Source organism: Lagopus leucura, unplaced genomic scaffold, assembly GCF_019238085.1.
Source record: "Lagopus leucura isolate 7727_CA_CO unplaced genomic scaffold, USGS_WTPT01 Super-Scaffold_100021, whole genome shotgun sequence".
Classification (NCBI taxonomy): Eukaryota; Metazoa; Chordata; class Aves; order Galliformes; family Phasianidae; genus Lagopus; species Lagopus leucura.
Genome location: NW_024962274.1, coordinates 12,547,715 through 12,568,116, shown reverse-complemented (window position 1 = coordinate 12,568,116; position 20,402 = coordinate 12,547,715). Strand labels below are relative to the sequence as shown.

The 20,402-nt window shown below is 39.2% G+C and overlaps 1 protein-coding gene across 5 annotated transcripts in view; it reads left to right on the top strand.

Annotated features, from left to right (window-relative positions):
* Window positions 1-20,402, top strand: part of STAG1 (stromal antigen 1) — a 126,601-nt gene that overhangs the window by 64,970 nt on the left and 41,229 nt on the right. For all 5 annotated transcript variants that reach the window (XM_042878162.1, XM_042878163.1, XM_042878159.1 and 2 more), the window contains 6 exons: window positions 1,250-1,373; window positions 7,688-7,786; window positions 10,618-10,697; window positions 13,506-13,613; window positions 15,801-15,915; window positions 19,506-19,623. In XM_042878162.1, coding sequence (XP_042734096.1) covers window positions 1,250-1,373; window positions 7,688-7,786; window positions 10,618-10,697; window positions 13,506-13,613; window positions 15,801-15,915; window positions 19,506-19,623 — 644 coding nt within the window. The remainder of the gene's footprint in view (window positions 1-1,249; window positions 1,374-7,687; window positions 7,787-10,617; window positions 10,698-13,505; window positions 13,614-15,800; window positions 15,916-19,505; window positions 19,624-20,402) is intronic.

Genomic DNA, 20,402 nt, shown 5'->3' with positions numbered 1-20,402 from the left:
ACACATTGAGCTGGAGCAGTGTGAAGATTGGAAGTACGTAGGCAGACACAGTACAGGTAGTATAACAGTTTTGTTACACTGTACTGTGTGAACTTGTAAGCACCTTAAGCATAAGCTTGAGAACACATTATTCACATTTCATGGAATTGAAGACTTCAGGAATAATACTGTTGCTCTTACATAGCGATTATTCTCTTGCTTGAAGCTTGAAATATATTGCTTTCATAAATTATATTTTGGTTTTGGGCTCTGGTGCTGCTTTAAATGAAATCAGTGTTTCTTACTTTTCCAAAAAGATTTTTTTAAAAAGGCAAAACAAACACCAGAATGGGGTTCTCAGTTATAAGCAAGGCCAGTGTTTGCAAAGCACTGGGCACTCCTTTCTTCAGCACAGTGGCTGTGTACGTTTCTCTTTTATTATAGCTGAGATTTGGAACTGTGAAACAGTGCCAGCTGGAATGGCACAAGCAATTTCTCATAGTAACAGATGTCTGAAAGATGAAATTACCAAAGGGCCAGATGGCCCCAATCCCTTTTCCTGTTGTTTGGCTGTCGTTAGTTATTAGTAAATATGCCATGCTCTGTGTCAGTCAGGCAGGAAAATGCCAATCATACTGAAGTCATTTCCATCTCGAACTCTTTAGGTGATCTCTCCGGACAGTTTCCTGCTGCCCTACCTCAATAAGCAGCTGATAAATCTGTCTGAGATGTGTCTTTGCCTCTTCCATCACTTGTCACAGAAAAAATGGCAGAAATCAAGGTTAAAATATGTACAGTTCTCCTAGATTTTCTTAGAAAGGCTTTTGTGTGCTGGATGAAGCAAATAATCAAATTCCATTCTCCCCCTTTGCTCGGTGTCCTTTGGTTACATCAGATAACTTTTCCTACCTGACACTGCATCTCTACCTGGAGAGTCAAGCCTCTTTAGGAAATCAGGGTGATAATGTTTCAGAAGTTGTTATTGAGAAGAGGTTTGTGGCACTTGGATTCGTAATTTTGCTTGAAGAGGACAAGAAAGATTAAGAGACTAAAAAGTCAACTAGAGGGAGAATTTTTTGAGATAATGGAAACATACCTGACAGTAAAGATACTGAGGTGATTGGACAGGGCAGCGAGTGAGGATGGTGACAAGCTCTGCCTAGTGAGGTTCATTAAACCCGAATAAAAGCAAAATATGGCTGGAGCAATGGGAATTAGGGCTAAATGGTATGTTTATAATCTGTATTTTTTTTTTCTTTTTTCTTACTAGTGATGCTATTGCTGAGATTAGAGCTGTCTGTATTGAAGAAATTGGTGTCTGGATGAAAATGTACAGTGATGCCTTCCTGAATGATAGTTATTTAAAATATGTTGGTTGGACACTACATGACAGGGTAAGTATTTTGTATTACTGTACACAGCAGAGCATATTGCCTTCCACTGCTTAACACATGCTTAGTAGATCATCTTTGATTTATAAAAAGGTAGTTCAATTTATTGTTGGTCATTTGTCTTTCAACCAACATTTTTTAATATGTTCACTTAAACTAGAATCCAGTCATCCTGAATCATATGCTCATTTGTGTAATTTTTATTTTTCAGTCTGAATTAGACTGTCTTAATAGGTTATTTTTTTCCATGCTGCTTTTCTTCTTATTAAAGTCATCTTGTCACATCATTCCTGAGAACCTTTGCGTCTGAAACAGGATGGAAAAGGATTTTCCAGATGACACTGCCATTAACATTAACCAATAGAGAAAAGAAACCCAGAAGTCTCTGGGTCCCAGAATTAACCCAACAGTGGCATTCCTAGTAAATCACTTACCCTTTACTATTTTAGGTATTTACAGCTACAACCACCTTTAAAGGGCATTTTTCTACCCTTGTTGAACATTCTTCAATTCTACCTGGCAAGACTTTTTCAAGTCTACCTCTTTGTGCCAGCTTAGAAGAGCTCAGAGGGTTGCTTGAGTTAATCTTGGAATGCCTTTCTTGCGTGAGAGATTCTTCAAGGAAAAAAAAAAATAATAAAGAAAAATTGAAAGATTTGGTCAAAATGAAAAATATATGGATCTGAAGGTTCTTTACTATCTAACTACTGTTCTTTTGTACTGAAAATATGAACAAAATGCTTCTTTTTTTCTTTGTACCACCTGATTCCTGTAAGAGTAGCACTTTCCTAATGCTAGAAGAACAGGGCTTTGAACTGCTGAATGTCTTTTTCCTACACTAGGCTGCAAATGGGACTAGACATCCTCCCACTCTCACTCAAACCACTAGAAATAGTTGTTTTACTCTCAACTGTTTGCTTGTGGTGTTCAAGAAAAACAGATGAGGCCTACATGCAGTGTTGAAATGCTCATTAAATCCTGGCATCGTGGTTCAGAGTACTCTTTTTTTTTTTTTTTTCTTTTCCCATAGAAGAGCTGCTGGAAAAAATTCAAAATTTGCAAATTTGTTGTGATGACTCGCATAGCAAGTAGTTGATGTGTTCCTTTAAAAAGGTGGTTTCTCTGTACAGCTTATTAATGTTAAGGATGTGACTTCGACCCTCTTCATGCTTTTTGAATAAGAGGTTGTGCTACTTACTGATTACTCTTTTGCTGACAGGGATCTGCATCTCCTCTTGACTTGGATCAGCAGTGTACTAGTTAAGAGTAGCCTTTATGCTTTGGAGACATCAGGCAGGCAGTGGCTTTCCCCTCTAAACCTGTGGTTTCCATACTTTACAGACACTACACTACATTTGTGACTGCACGCCTAAAATCCGCAGTGGCATCTGTGGAGCACGCTCAAATCTGAGCAACGCATTTTCTCAAAGAAGCACTTCCAGTGGTAGTGCTGCACTTAACAGCTCCCAGTCCCTTCCAGTGTCTGTGAAGCCCAGCAATTTCTCACACGACTCCCTTTAACCATCTGTGAAATCTCGCCATTCCTCCCGGCGCTGGCTCTGACTTGTGTCAACTTCTCACACTGTGATCCATTGCATCCAGTGTTTTCTTATGCTGTGTCCAGTAGATTGGCACATCCTCCAGTTAGCTTAACCTCAGGCCAGGATCTAGGCATGTGACTGAAACGTTAACATATTTTACCTCAGCTGTCTCCAAATTAGCACATCATTTCATATTAGACAAATACTGAATTACCGACGTTGCATTTAAACAAAATAACAACAAAAAGCAGGAGAGGATTTTATCTGGACCAAGCACAGAGGAGCATCATCAAGTTGCTCTTCCATTTCTACTGCTTTGTAGTAGCTGTGGTTGCAGTCCTCCCAAGAGGCTTGGGTTTTCTACTAGCTAATCAGACTGTTTTATCCCTGTATACATGCTCTGCAGTGTTTTTTATTGATGTAGTGTATGATTACTGTATTGGAGGAGACAGGCTGAAAGTAGAATGGAAGTGTCAGAGGTAGCTGAAGCTCGCTCGTACCAAGGGATAAAAAGTGAGTAGAGATGGAGACATTGAGGAGGGAAGTGCAAAGAGAAGCACTTATTTTAAAATAAATAAAATTGAATAGAAAACAATTAAAAAATGCAAGTTTTCCAAAAGCACAAGCTCTCTCAATAGCCTTGTTTCCATTGTCATTGCCTGAAAGATTTAGTTGTAATTTGGAAGATTTTGGCAGTGTTAATCCTCTGCCTTTCCTGGATTTTAAATGAGCATCTGTAGGGGGTTTCTGATTCTGCAGTTCTCTCCTTTTACTACTTTTTTCCTTGTTGTGGATCTGGTAGCATGAGTAGAAAAACAGTTTAACCTGGAATACAGCTGCATTAAAAAATCATTTAATAAAAGGAGTTTATCTGTGCAGTCTTAATTTGCTTCTGTTGAATTGATGCATGGAACTGTTTTGAAAACATAATTGTGTCTCGATGCTCAGACAGCCCTGGGTCTGGGAAAGATGTATTAAAGAAAATGTGGACTGGAGCATGGCTCAACCAGAGAAGTGTGGAGTATCCCAAACTGGTGGCACTGGGGCAGATGTATTGCTTTTCACTTCATTAGCAGGGGGGCAATTTTGCTTTACTGTTAAAACTGTCTAGAGGGTTATTTAAAAAAGAATAGGGGAAATATGAGAAATGTTTGTTATTTAACAGTGTTATGAAACATTTGATGTTTTTGCTTCAAGTTCTAATTTCAAATTGCAAGTGAAAGTATTAACAATTCCCATTGTGGAGATATTCATGAAAAGTAATGTTAGATTTACATATTTTTACTATCTTTCTTAAATTAAACAGCTTTGAGAGAAGGAGAATTACGGTTCGGCTGGAGAAAGAGACAAGCATAGAGCTGACAGCAGTGTGACTGAAGTCAGGATTCTGCAGCGCTCAGGTGTCCCAGAAATTGAAGGGCTGGAGGGAAACAAAACAGTTTTTCTGGAAGATGAAACTGAGGAAAGAAAGATCGTAGCAGTCAGGATGCTGAGAATGCAACTGTTTTGTCCATTGTTTACTTAGGAAATTACTTTCCCTTCAGACTTGTTTTTTCTGTATGTAAAGCATAGATGCTACTACACAGAAGTAGTTGGGAAACGCATGCTCCTTTTATTTAGTGGGATTTACAGGTATTGCATGATTGCAAATACTTCCCTTCTTAGGTTGACATAACCTTCAACTCAGAATTCAAGGAAGTCTGCCTGAAAGCTAACCTGGGAAGTAATCTTGCTTACTCCTCTCCTACATAAGGTGCAATAGATCTGTGATATTTCTCTAAAAATTTCCTAAAATGCCCAAACTGTTGGTTTTTCCACATCTTTCTCCAGCAGCTTTTTTGAATGCCTGGCTGTGTATGTCACTAAATGTTTGTCCTTGCAGAAGCTAAAGATTCTGTATATAATTCTATTATTTCTTTATCTACTTCCCGCACACTTAAGAAAAAGTGGCTATTTCCTTCAAAGCAAAGTCACTTTTCTTTGTTGTGTTGTGAACATACTTACCGAATGCTTTCTTTATTGCCTTTTCTGTCTAACCCTACTGTGCTTGGGCCTTTTTGCTTGCTTTCTTTTTTTTTTTTTAATTTATCACTCTTGTGCTTGACCTTGAGTTGTTGAGTTAAATAAGTTAATCTCTTGGTTACGTAAGACTCTTTCTGTCCTTGTCCAGCATCAGTGTGTTTGTACCTTTTCCTTCATATTCTAATTCTTAGGAATTATTTGAACATGAATGTTTCCACCCTTCCTAGGCTGGAAATTCTTGCTGTGTTTCTTTTCCACAAAATATTTGGCATGTTAGAATCTCGAATTAATGCTCACTTTCTGTACTTGGAATGATTCTCATAGTTACACAGTAAACATCTTCTGTTAGGCATATTGATGGTTTGTGGATCATTTTCCGACTTTCATTCTGGATTTCAGTGTGGCATCTGTACGTACAGGCTCACTTTTGCCTTTCTTACATTCTTGTCCAGGTCACTCCTATTTATGCTTAATCGTGGGTTTCTGTCACTGATCTCCATGACTCTTTTAAAACCTCTGTAACAAGACTAGCAAGCTGTTGTGCTTCTTCCTCTCCAGAGTGATGAATTCCAACCTTGATCACCAGTTTAAAAACAGACCTTTCTGTTATCAGAGACAGTAAGTCTTCTCACTGTTTGCCTGCTGAGAAGGGCAGTCATCTACAGAGGCTGCCTCTGTGTCTCCTGTGCCTTTACTCTCAGACAAAGGGACCATGTATCTTTCTTTCTTCCGCTGCTGCTCCCCTAGCTTTGCAGTCTCTTGTCTTCTTCCTTGGCTCTGGTTAGCAGCAGGAGTAGATTAGCTGGCTTCATTGTGCCTTTGTTAATGTCTCAACTTCAGTCTCCTGGCAGCCTATGCAAGTACCAAATGTTCACTGTTCCAGTTTCTATCTACCTTGGTTAGTCTGCTCTCCTAAGTCATTTAGAGACCCTCCGTGTAAAGTCTGAGCTAAACTCTGAGAGCCTGGTCCATGGTGCTGGTGAAGTCAGCAGGCACATCAGTGCTGGCTATGCACTAGCTGCGCTGCAATCCTCAACTCGTGTTGCTGTTGACACTTATTTTTTCTGTCTTTGACCAGTTTAGAGCTTTGCATTTTGAGACTCCAGCACTCACTGAACATCAGGACATCTGCTCACAAGCAGGACAGTCTTCAGGGCAGCTGTAGCTAGACCGGCTGCCTCACTTTTGCTCTGTAGTGTTCATTACGTGCCAAAACTGATACAGATCCTCTGTTGCTAAGTAAGCTAAGGCTGTAGGAAGCTTACATCCTCTTCTAATGATTAGTGATAACTGCAGAGATCCTGGCCTTTCAAAATGCCAGGATTTCACAGCTGAGGAAACACTGATTCTGGTACCGTGGCAATAAGTGCCATTAAATAAAGAATGACAAGCAGCATTTCTCTGTGTTTGCTTATCAGTTGCTGACATCCACATAAACTTTTTTCTTCAAGACAATTATTTTCTGTACCTTGGAAGATTTTGCAATAGATCATATAAACAGAACTGTCATCCCACTGACCAACTCTGCAGTAGTTGAAAAGATCTGTAGTAGAGCACGAGTGCTTAGAAACTCTTCAGAGAAGTAGAGATGATTTGTCAGAACAGTCGTTCTTCAGTGAAAAGTTCTTCTGCAAATCTTCCTTTCAACTTTTTTCCCTCTTCAGTTGCAATTTATGAAATGAGTGGAAACTGAAAAAAATGGATTTTTATCTTCTATTTGTACATCTGCCTCTGAATGTTCACCCAGATGTTAGTCTTATTGAAGGAGCAGTTTTTTAAATACAGACTCGATTACAGAATAGGCTCAGAAACGAAAAGCAGGTTTGTGTAAATAACCCTTTGGCTACCTCCACATGTTTTTGACAAGAACACCTCATTTACCAGGACTTTACAGATGAGCTGAGCTGTGTCTGCAGCTAGACAGATAACATGGAGGTGCCCAGAGGACCCAGCCCTTCCCTTTATCTCCAGCATTCCTATAGGTGACAAACTGTGATCTATAGGCACAGTGTCTGTGTTTCCTGCCTACAGCCAACCAGATCAAAGCAATCCCTATCAAAACTGTCACTGGGAATGAGCTGCTGCCCACAGGATGCCTGCATGATGACAGCAAAACATGAGCTGCTGTCCTTGCTGGTGGCTCCTCAGGCTGTGGCTTGGATGCTTTGTGTTGGCAGCCTGCTCCCTCAGCCCATTCATCCTTCCTGTGCATGGACTGCGATGGGCTTTAGAAAGTTGCAGAGAAAGAAAATTGGTGTGTGTTTGTTATGCCTATTGTTTGGACAGACGATGGCTTAGAGATGACTTGTTTTTGTGTGCTACATGTAGACTGTGCTCTGTCTTCTTGTACATTGATTTTAAACAATAGGTATTGGGAGGAAAACGTTTGTAGACTAAAGATAAATTGCTGCAGTGCCTTCTCACCAACCACCTTGAAGTCAGATATCTTTGTTTTCTATTTGTTTACAGCCTTTTGGGTCTTTTTGAACTGTGCTATTACTTGAAAGGGAAACAGATACAGAAGTTAAAGTGAGGGCACATTAAATTCTTTGTATATGCAAATAGAAAAACTAAATTTGCAGGCAGCTGCACATGTGGTTCTTTGATCTTTAGCTGAACTGCAGCTTGGCTTTGGCAACATATCAGCATAAAATTTTAAATGAACATTAAACAAATTACAGAATGATATTACTTGGTATTCATGCAGATTTGATTAGGATATTATATCAGCTAATCTTAATGTGTTTTATTTAGCAAGGTGAAGTGAGGTTGAAGTGTTTGAAAGCTCTCCAAAGTCTGTATACCAACAGAGAGTTATTTCCAAAACTGGAGCTGTTCACTAATAGATTCAAGGTAAGAGGAAGTACAATTTCTGGGAGGAGTACTTGAAATAAGCATGTGATCTTGCTCGTTGTGTTGTGGTCTTGACATACAAATGCAAAACTGTTCCTGACTGAGATTAAGACAAATTAATTTCACAGTGTTTATCTTTTATAAATTGTCTGGTTTGGCCAAGGTGATTATTTATCTGTATGTATTATTGCTCTTTATTCATTGTTGTTATTTAATCTTCTTGTGCTAATTTAATTTTGGATTTGTTGAATTTCAAGTATTTGTGCAGTGTTTCACACCTACAATAAATGTGAAAGTAACAAACTAAAAAAGCAGTCTGTAGGACAGCTTTTTTTGCTCTATTTGTGCTTGTGTTTGGAGGAAGTTTGATCTGCACCACGATACATTGCTGAGCTAAATAGAACCTCTGCAATGGGAGTTTGCATTGCATTTTTAGACAATTAGCTTGCCATGAATAGCCTGCATAGGAGATCAGTACTGGAGGAATATTTCCTTTTTTTTTTTTTTCCCCTTTTCATTTTTTCTTTTTTCATTTAAACTAGCACAAACACGCTGGGTTTTTGCTTAATATCTTAATGAGAATGTGGACATTAGTTCACTTTTTTGCATAACTGCTTTACTGCACAAGTGAATTATCTGGAGAGATGAGTTAGGAATGCCGTCACTGCTTCTGTTTGGATGCTGTGAGAAGCAAGCTTTGGAGCACTCACCATGTCAGCAGGCACCTTTTGCCATCACTTTTGTGTTTTGGAGAACAGAAAACTGGTTAAGAAACGACCAATAGAATTTAGTTTTGTTTAAATCATGATTATAATGCTGATGAGAAATCCTCTTTGGGAAAGAAGTGGATGCTGAAATACTCATAAATAAGTACTGTGCAGCAGACTGAAAAACTCTCTGTTGATTTTATACTGCTTCACTGGTTGTGTTTGTCATTGCAGTTATAGTTAAATCCTCCACTTGAAACTAGAAAAGCACAAAATAGAGAAAATTAGCCATATCTTTATTCTACATAAACACCTGATAAATAGAATGGTAATCTGCCTTTTGCCACATTGACTTGAGAGATGGAGAAGAAAATACTTACACTGCAGTTAAGTCTTGGATTTTAAGAAAGGCTTTTTGTCCAAACTGATAGTTGTATAACAGCAGACTACTTGGGAAGCGATGGAATCTCCTTCATTTGAGGTTTCTAAGGGCAAGTTAAATAAATATCCGTCAGGAATGAGCTGGGTATGACTTCCAGGTGGAAGATGAAATACATCATTTTGTATGTTCACTTCAGTGCTTGCGTTCTTGTAATTTTATAAAATTGGTTTCTATGTCTGTTGCACTAAAGACAGTTTCCTCTCACAGATGACTTACCTGAGTAACAGACAGTAGAAGCTGCAGGCCTCTGACTAATTTTGTAATGCCTGTATAAATCTTGTTTGCTTAAGATCTCAGGACAACCAGAAATGCTAGATAGCTCTCCAGAAAAATGCTAAATGCTGTTCTCAGTTCCATGGCTGCTTATGTGTATTTCCTCATTAAAACTGAATCAAGCTGCACATTCAGCTGAGATTCAGCTCAATCCATTCAAGCCGTCAATAGGAATCTCTCGAGATCTCCTGGCATGTTAATTTGTTCCAGAATTACTTGCATTGGGTTGTTAATATTGTAGCACATTCTAGATGTCTGTGGGAGTGATGTAATGATGGCACTTTTCAGATGGGGGGTAGATACATATTCCTTATGGCATTTCTGTGTTGCTAGGCGTGGTTGATAAGCTCGAAAGTAAGTTTTGTCCACATAGAAAACAAAACCAGCTTTGTCCATGTTCATCCATCAAAGACACTTCTGTTTTCTACCAAGAAGTCCTGTCTGATGCAAACATTAATTTCTACATAGAAAAGATGCGGGTTAATTCTTTTACAGTCAGTGACGAAGTCGGCATCAGATTTAGCTGCAGCAGCTTAACTGCTGCCCCTCATCCCTGACTTTGCAGAATGCCGTCCCCGTATCCCCAGGAGGTAGATTTACTCTTCAGCCTATCTTGTTCACGGTGCTAATACATAATGCAAAGAGATCTTCACAGTGTAAATTAATATTTCAGGTTATAAATGCAGATGTGACCCATTCCGCTGCATGGAAAATTTCTGTTGGAGAAGATTGAACAGCTGGGTTTTGTAACTTGGTAAACCTCTGAAATTTCATCTTCCAGCTACATTAGGTGCTAGGGTCTCATTTTCAAAGGCTGTAGTATCTGTCTGACAGGTTCCATCACAGAGAGATTCTGGCAATAAAATAAGAAATATCATGTCCATGATGTTGATTCTCGGCCTGATGTTGTTGGCAAAATTGAGTGAATGGTCTTTTTGGATAAGGAAATATTGTCACATCAGTCTGTTTCCAAGACCCTGGATCAGGGATTACCTTTTGCTCTGTAGGCAGGCAAGAAGAGCCCTTCTCTCCCAGGCCTTCTTTAGAGATAGAAAAGGAGTTTTATCCCTGTGTTCTGGCTCTCTGTGTGCAGTTAGTTCTCTTCCAGACCAGTCCAGAACAGCATTCTAGTTTCAAAGTTTGCTTACTTGTTTCTTGGAAAACACAAAAGAGTAAGGACTGTTTTCTTCAGTATTTTATTCCATTCATGTGTATGAGCCTGTTGTTCCATTTTGCACATGGTGCACAGCTGTCTAAGATGTACCTTTGATGACTGAACGACATGAAAGGATTTTCACATTTCCTGTTGAAAGATCTTTCTCCTCAGGAGCATTTATGCCTGTGGGCTTCTGAATCTGATAGCGATTTGTGTGCTTTTGTTTCATCTCTGCAATAACGTTCGTTTCCAGGACCGCATTGTATCAATGACACTTGATAAGGAGTACGACGTTGCTGTGGAAGCCATTCGATTAGTCACACTAATACTTCAGTGAGTATTTTTAAAATAAGTGTTTTCCCTCTGAAAGTTACCTAAGCCAATAATATGTACTTAACTTTATTTCTTCACCTGTGCTATGAATTCACTATATTACTTTACATTTACTAATAAGTTGAACTGAATATGTAGTATTATAGTAAAGAAGCTAAAATAAAATACTTGATCTCCTGGAAATAAAATAGGTGATTTATTGAGATTATTTGTTTTGGTGCGTTTACTGTTGAGGAAAAATGCCAGTGGATATTTATATTGTTCGCCAGGGGCGAAATGATTGCCTTTCGCAAAAGACATGGTTATATCTGCAGAGATAACTTCAGTAGTAACTAAAAAAGGTCTTGTGCTAGGAGATTTGATTATCTAGCATAGCTGAACAGAGAGTCATCTAGCAAATAAGCTGACAGAGAGGAGATGCTATCTTTAATACCCTGATTGGGGTTATGGAGAGGAAGTGCTGGCGATCTGCAGTTTAAAACACTTGGCCATGCAGGATATGTGCTTCCAGGTCCTGGCTTTTCCTTATACAGCTACAGTGGCATCCCTGATACAAAGTTCCATTCTGTGTGTAATCATCCCTTGCCTACACTGCTTGAAACAGTATGTCTCTAAGGGCAAGGTGATTACAGCAGGAACTTTTCCTAAGCTCACTGAAATGTGCTACAAGCATGTATAGAATTCCTGCATCATATTTTATACTCATTCACCCCACTTTGAAGAATCTTTTGGGCATGCACAATTTGGATGAAAGATTAGACTAGTATTTCTTCGTGGTAAAAAAAGAAAAGTATAGGCTTGATTTTTTTTCTTTACCTATGGGTAGCACTGCTTTGCAGATATTGTAATATTTGACTTGTTAAGGATAATCTCTTATTTTATGTTTTTAAAGCAAATACTACAAATATGATCACAAACAAGATGTAGAACATATCTTTCTCCTTTGTTATTAGGATTGTTTGGGAATACAGTAAGATTTTTAAAGCGAAATGTGTTCAGTTCACTCTTTTTCCTGCCCTGTTTTCTCTTTGGTTGTGTGATTAAAACATAGCTGATGCGTTTAGGAGCTGAAGGATATGGGTCACATCAAACAGCACAGGGCAGTATTCTGGCAGGTAGGAGCTCTGAAAAAGATGTTACGAACAATTATGATGGGGAATAATAACTTAAAAATAATTGTAAACAAAAAAAAAACCCAAAAAAATAGCAAATGAGGCATATAGAGTCCTGTCATGGACATGTTTTTCTGATGAATGCTGACTAAACTGGGAGAGAAGTAATACTATTCCTATATGCAGTGTCAGTGATATCATTGATAGAATATACTTACAGTTCCATTACCTATCACATTTTTCAAGAATAGTGCTGAAAAGTGAAAATGTTCCTCCGTTTCATAAAAACATTTTATGTTTATGTGCATTCAGAATCTGTCTGAAGTTTAGAAGTTGCAGAAATTTGCCAGCAGAGTTCTGGGCTGCATTAAAAAGGGGCGGCCAGCAGGGGAGGAAGGTGATCGTCCCCCTCTGCTCAGCTCTTGTGAGGCCCCATCTGCAGCGCTGCGTCCGGGCCTGGGGCCCCCAGCACAGGAAGGATGTGGAGCTCTGGGAGCGGGTCCAAAGGAGGCACTGAGATGAGCAGAGGAGCAGCTCTGTGTGAGGAAAGGCTGAGGGAACTGGGCTTGTTGAGCTTGGAGAAGAGAAGGCTGCAGGGAGACCTCATGGTGGCCTTCCAGTACTTGAAGGGAGCGTATGAACAGGAGGGGGAACGGCTGTTTGTGAGGGTGGATGGTGATAGGACAAGGGGGAATGGTGTTAAACTGAGACAGGGGAGGTTTGGGTTGGAGATGAGGAGGAAGTTCTTCACCCAGAGGGTGGTGAGGCACTGGCACAGGTTGCCCAAGGAGGCTGTGGATGCCCCATCCCTGCAGGCATTCAAGGCCAGGCTGGATGTGGCTCTGGGCAGCCTGGGCTGCTGGTTGGTGACCTGCACACAGCAGGGGGTTGGAAGCAGATGAGCACTGTGCTCCTTTGCAACCCAGGCCATTCTGTGATTCTGTGAAGCTCCAGCTATGTTGTTTACCCACCAAGAGTAAAAGTTGACTTGTTATTGTTAACAAATAATTACAGAAAATAAACTTTTAATCATTTTTTAATCCAGCACAGTATGGTATGATCAGATTCTTTTCCTTGATATTGAAAATGAGTGCATATAGTGAGCACAGTAACTGCTGTAAGAGTGATGGACATTTTATTTTATCAGCATTATTGTAGTTCTAAATCCACATCATGATTCAATCTTGAAGTGATGACGTGTTGATTTTATTGGTACGTGCTCCGTGCTGCTTGTGTCCCCCACTCCATGATCTAATCTGATTTCATTTTCTGCTGCCTTTGTCCAGTGAATTTCTGCAACTTCTCCTATACTGGAGGCAGTTTTACTGCCTGGCCTGGCCCTCTGAGCAGGAATTGGGAATAATAATAAGTGTTTGGTATCCTACAGCATGTATACTGTAGTTAGTGTGATGGTAATTAAGTTGGCAAGACTTGTAAGCAGTGATGAATTTTTTTACATTAATTACTGTGTATGCTGATACAACTGAGAGAAGAACATCAGACAGATTTTCAGTCTTACAAGGCCTTTAAATGTTTCTGTATTTAAAATCAAACAAAGATCTTTGAAGTCAGTTCCTCTGCCTAGGATTTTGTACAAAGGAAACAGTCTTGTAGCTGTCAAAAGTAAGTTATGGGAGGTAAGGGGATTAAAACCAAACATCTGTTTCAGTTCAGTGTTGCTTTTTGCCTGTTTCAGTGGAAGTGAAGAAGCTCTGTCAAATGAAGACTGTGAGAATGTTTATCACTTAGTGTATTCGGCACACCGGCCTGTTGCAGTGGCAGCTGGAGAATTCCTTCATAAAAAGTAAGTTATCCATTAACATGGAAGAAGCCCAGATTGTGAACTGCTCCCTGGTAGTGGTAGTGTCAAAAGGAAAACAAGCAGTTGGCCAAAATACACCAATATTAGCAAGTTAGGTGTTTAACTTGAAACGCAGACTTACGCTCGTGTTTAAAATAAAAACCTAAAAACTTGAGGAAACTGGATTTCCCTTTATCTTGCTCTAGCGTCCAGGTAACCATGCTAACTCCTCACAGCCTAAATGCTTCATGTATCTCTCTGTATTAAAAATAATTTTAAATCCTGCAGTTCTTACTGGATTACTGTCATGATAGTATAGGACCTGTCCAGCCCTGACACTCCACCTGGTATGCAGTCATTATTTTTACAGAATTCTAAACCAGTTTATCTCAAAATCATGAACTTGAAAGGTTTCTGTGTATTAATGACTAATAAAATTGTTTCTAAACTCACTGACATCCTCTAAAAACATGTTACACCTTTATTCCATCTTTCCTATAACCACTGTGCCAAAGGAAATGAGCCAGTGTTTCCATGGAGTGAATCATACTGTGCTGGTGACTGTGAGCAGGACATTGCCACACCAGAGCCATTAACTTTCTGATGTTGGTGTTTGCACTCGAGTCTTTCAGCAGTGATTTTCTTTTTCCCTACATTCTTTAATATACTTACAGAGTATTTCTACCAAAATCCAGCTTTTGTAATTTTTCTTGCCGTGGCAGAAGATGATGAATTAAAAAATATCTGTTTTCCTTTGCTGGTGTTCTTTTATTCACAGTGGTTTATTTGTGATTCACAAATCCACATTGTAAGTGTAAGCTCCTGTTGGTGGATTACTGGAATTCCATCTCTGTGAAGAGACGTTTGTTTCAGGGAATGAATTTCCAAAATTCAATTACATTTAATGTCCCACATAGTGTTTTACAAGAAAATGGTCACTGTTTCTTGTATTGCTTTGTTTTTAAAACTGCATACTGAGATTCCCTTATAAACTAATATGTGAAAAATAGTTCTGTAAAATGCCTGGAGGGTAAATGACTTTGTCTGAAGGCATATCTGTATGTTAGTGTGAAGACAAAACTTCATCCTAACTTTTCTTTACAATGTAATAGTATGCTGTGTTCTATTGATATGTCTCAAAGGAAATAGCCTTGAGGAAAAAATGTCTTATTTCTCTTGGTTTCTTCTAACATCTAAGAGCTGGTGTTTTCCATTTTAAATGACTTAGAGTCTCTACTTAAAGCATTTGGGGTGGGATGTAACCTGATTATGCATTTTAATGCTGCTTTCTGAGTGTAAGCTGGTCAATAGTTTCTCTCTGTAGTTAGCAAATGAAAGCAAATAATGTGGAAAATCACTGAGTTGGCCTTGAGGTGAATGTTTAAGATATTTCAGCACCTGTTGAGATGCTTGTCTCTTACCTGGTAGAGACAAGAGAGAGATGTCTTCAATTAAAATACAAAGTTGCTGTGCAACTCCTTGTCTTTTGATTTAATTCTAGGAGCAAAATCAGGATATTTTTTCACATTTAGGATGTGCTTTGTGGACACAGTAAGAGCAAGGTGCAGTTTTCAAACTTCACAAAGTAAAACAGTCAGTGTAACTGAAACGTAGGCATATCTGAGATCCCTGTAAGCTATGAAATGGGAGTGTTGACAGTACTTTGCAGCTCACTGCAGAATGTGTAATGCACATTTTAAAGAGAACCAAGAAACTTGTCAGTTAGCTTGCTTTATCATTTATGCTGCTACTGATACTTGAAGTTTGTCAAGTTTGCTTATACCACATCCTGTGGTCAATGTAGCAGTGAAGATTCAGCCTTAGTTCTTAAAGCACTACTGGAGTAAATGCTACCAGTGCTGTAGGATTTGATAGCTTAATAATTACATCAATTATGCAAATATATAAAGCTGTGCAAAATTCTTCTGTATAAATATGTTCTGGAGAGCTTTTTCCTGTATGAAATTTCTCCAGGCCTATGAAATTTCTCCAGGCCTAAGAACTTGAAGACTCAGAAGACAAATTCACCCCTTTAGCCTGGTCATGCCCTCTTTCTGTTGAAAAAAGTAGCTTAGCGTACTTTCAGTGTGCTTTATGAACCAATCTGCTATATCAAGAATGAATGTTCATGTTATGGAGTAAATGAGATTTGTGTTGATAAACATGTTAGCTCCTTTTGCTTATTTTTAGACTGTTCAGCAGACATGATCCCCAAGCTGAAGAGGCTCTAGCAAAGAGGAGAGGACGAAATAGTCCAAATGGAAACCTCATTAGAATGTTGGTTCTTTTCTTTCTTGAAAGTGAGGTAAAAAATATATGTTTTTAATATTTACACATTTAATAGAAACTGGAATTTACCTGGTGTAATGAACCTGCTTTGGCAGGGGGGTTGGACTCGATGATTTCTGGAGGTCCCTTCCAACCCCTACAATTCTGTGATTCTGTGAATTTCAGTAGTGACATATCAACATAAGTTGTTATGTCAACAACATAATAAGTTGTTTGTTGTTTACTAATCTCTGAAATACCTTATGCTCTTTACACTGTCCCCCATCTCACTATCAGTTCAAGCAATTCAATCTAAAATCTTTTCCATGTTTTATTATGCTCTTGCATGTTTCCAAATAGTCACTACTGCACTGCTGGTAATGCAGTTGCTTGTAGGTGTCATTGCAACATAGAAATGTTATTGTTTGGCTGGGGTTGTTTCAGATAAGTTGACTGAAGATTGTACTTCTAGAGTTTATTCTTTGTAAAGTGAAATTATTTAAACCAGAAAAGAACAAAATTTATAATTAGAGTTATAGAGTGATTTGGAATGGAAAAGATCTGAGGGGCAATTTAGGTCAAAGTGGAGACAGGTATGAGATTGGGTGAGATTGCTCAGGGCTTTCTATAGCTGCATCTTGAGAACAGCCGAGGGTGGACAATGTAGGTATATGTACAATAACTTCAGTGTTCGATGACCCCATTCAGGACTGGATTGTGCCTGCAGTCTGTAGAGGTCAAATATATGCAAAGCATTAAGCTAGAAGTGCTAACAGTAATTTAGGTGAGGAATAGCATTTGAATGGAAGAAAACTGGAAAAGATGAACTGACAGGTACAGGATAATCTGAAGATACTGTGGGAGAAAGGATTAAAGATGATACATTTGATTCAGTAATTAACAGATGGCAAAGGAAGACTGAAAGAAAGGAATGACAAATGTTTCTCAACAGAATGTACATTTTGTATAAAAAGCAGAAGGAAAGGTACTTGATTCAAACCAGGTATTTGAATTGTTATTAGGGTTTGAAGAGACTTGACTGTGAGGATGAAAAGAAACAATCAGATACTGAAAGAAAGATAACATTTAGGTATAGTGTTAATATTAGCATTGTTTAAAATGACTTAGAAGCCAACAGGACTGGACGGAACATTGCTACCTGTGCGGACCTCCAATCTGCTATCTAAATGTATTCTACAGCTGAATCCTATAGCTTTTTCAAGAAGTAGACTGTGATAGATCATTCTGTTTTCTAGTGAAAATCCCAAGCTGATCGTGGAGAAATGATGAAGATTTGCTAGCTGATGTGTAATCACTCAGTGAAAGTCATTAGGTGAGATGGTCATATAGCCACAGGCATTAGACATGCCCATGGCATGGTGATGAGAAAGGCAGCATGTCCAACAAGATTACCTGTCAGAGGAGGAGCAATGTTTGTTCTGCAGATGCAATATAAGCACATGAGCTTATTTGCCTCCTTTGGACAAGTAAGTTCTTTCAGACTTTGATGTCAGGGTTGCTGTTCATGCGTATCCTGTTCCTCACTAGAAGCTGTATCTGTTGATAGAGCAGCTGTGCTGAATTATCATACTCAGTGTTCTTCATGCCTTAAATCTGAGTGTGTGTGGTGGGGAGTTACCTAGAATTATCTTCTCCATTCTTCTGAGGAGAGAAGAAACCCAGCTTCCTTCCCAAAGTCATGATCAACAGAGCACTCTCCCACATAAGCCATATGCTGCTTGCTGAGACCGCTTAGGTGTCAGGGCTAGCTTTTGCTATTGCTATTTTTGAGGAAGTTGTTACCAACAAATTAGAATATTCTGACTCCAATTTTAGTAGAGTTAGCAATCTGAAAGTTTCCACCAGCACAGAATGAGAAGATTTAAGCACTGCAGTCTGAGAGGGTGCATTCAGAAGGCTGTAAAGGTAATGCTGTGAGAAGGACCAGAAGGTTCTGTGATGTATAGAAAAGTACAAAGATGTATTGGCACCACCTTCCATAAGCTCTTAGATGTTCTTCAACTCAGCAGCCATTCCCATGTCTGGCAAACGAATCAGCTTTGCATGTTATGCTTGTTAATTTTTGATGGTGGCTACAGATTGATTTATAAATAAGTGGAAGTCTGTGGATTGCTTTCTCAGTTAAGAACAGTTGTGGCTATTCATACAGAACCATTTTTTGCAATTAAACATAAGTTAACATTAATTCTATATCCCCTGAGTTCATTAGGATTTCCACTACTTATTTCTGAGAGATGAGGATTAGCCATTGTAGAGCTTATTTCAAAATTTAAGTGAATGTAATGCTAACAAAAAAGTGTCTTATTTCAGATTTACTATATTCTCCTAAACTTGTAATTGTTCTGTCTCAATTATCGATGTATTGTTGAACTGTGTGGTTAAACCAGCCTTGTTCAGCAAGACCAAGAGCTGGGTCCTGCACTTTGGCCGCAACCCCAGGCAGTGCAGCAGGGTTGGGGCAGATGGGTTTGAAGACTTTGTGGAAGACATGACCTGGGGGTGTTGGTCACCGCTCAGCCAGACGTGAGCCAGCAGTGAGCCAGCAGTGTGCACAGGTGGCTGAGGACACAAGTAGCATTCTGGCTTGTATAAGAAATATTACAGCCAGCAAGCACAGGGAAGTGATCCTCCCCTGTACTCGCACTGCTGAGGCCACACCTTGAGTGCTGTGTTCTGTTTTGAGCCCCTTACTGCAAGAGGGACATTGAGGCCCTGGGCAACAGAGCTGTGAGGGGGGTCAGGGTGGAGAAGAGGAGGCTCAGGGGAGACCGTATCACTCTCTCTAAAACTCCCTGAAAGGAGGTTGTAGTGAGGTGGGGTTGGCCTCTTCTCCCTTGTAATTCAATAGGACTAGAGGGAATGGCCTCAAGTTGTGCCAGAGAAGATTCAGGTAGAATGTTAGGAAATATTCTTCTCTGAGAGAGCAGTCGGGCTGGTACAGGCTGCCCAGGGAGGTGGTGGAATCACTGTCCATGGACATTTCAGAAAACCTGTAGATGTGGTGCTAGGGGACATGGTTTAGTGGGAAATACTGGTGGTAGGTGGATGGTGGGACTAGATGATCTTGGAGGTCTTTTCCAACCTTGGTGATTTCATTCTATGATTGTGTATTCCTACTTCAGCAATTAGTTGTAATATGAACACCACTGCACACATTTCCATTCTGTTATTGTTTGTCCCACTCGTTGTAATACTGAATGTTATATTAAAGTGAAAAATATTTCCATATCCATGTTCTGCACTGAAAAATAAATGCCTGTTCAGAAAGAATGTATTAGAACCTCCTCCTAGTATTGTCTCACCGTCTCTTCTTATAGCACAGTAGGAATGTGAGAAAATGGAAATTTTTCACAAACAAGCTGCTTACTGAAAGACAAGCTCCATTTGTTGTTATCCATTTTCCAATAAGGCATATGCCCACTGCCATACAGTTGTATCATTCAGATGAAAGAAAGCCTTCCAGAGCTAGTTTAAAACTGAATTTTCTTTCCCACTTATTTACAAACACGTGCCCATGGACGTTATCCATGCCGTAATGACTGTGACAGCTGAGGAACAACTGCTCGTACCTGAACGCTGTACTGACCAGTGCTTCTGATTTTGTAGTTGCATGAACACGCAGCCTATTTGGTGGACAGTTTGTGGGAGAGCTCTCAAGAACTGTTGAAAGATTGGGAATGCATGACAGAATTGCTCTTGGAGGAGCCAGTCCAAGGAGAGGAAGGTATTTGTTTAACCTCTCTACTGTACTGATATTGCACTTTATTGCTTGTTATGACTTAAAAAGGTGTTTCACTATGGCAGATAGAAGTGCTTATGTTGTGATTTGTTTCGAAAGCATATTTGAGAAAGTGCAACTTAGATTTTAATCCACTTCTAATGCATCCTGCTTCAAAAGGAGAAGTTTTATATTGCGTTTTTCAACTCATGAAGTCTGCTGTAGTGTTGTTGCTTTATATTAAAGGCTAAGATTCTTGTTTGAGCATTTAAATGACTAGTGTATACGTGAACATTTAAGTAAATTAAGTAACTAACACAGTTTTGAGTAAACAAAAACTTCAGGTGGTATTAAATATGGAGCTTTTGCGGACAATTTTAAACCCTCTTGAATTATTAAAAGAAATTAATTGAGTGAATTTTTTCACCATTAATTCTGTATCTCCTTTGTCAGGTAGCCAAGGAGATGGGTGGCAAAGATTTCCTAATGATAATGTCATTAAAGATCTTTATAATATTTCAGGAGTCTTCTCTATAAACCTTCACAGCAGTTAAGGTGTCAGAAATAACAGTGTTCTCTCACTGCTTCATTGCACAGTGCACCAGTCATCTCTGTGTTTCACCTCAACTTCTGGTATTTCCCTGTTACACTTGTGTACCTTTTATGTATATGGTGATTTCCTTAGGAAAGCAGCTGGCACTTTGGTTCATTTAGGTTTCTATGTAGTCTAGTCAGGTGTGGCCCTTGAGATGTGATCAAAAGTACTTAATTCTGCGTGATGGTGA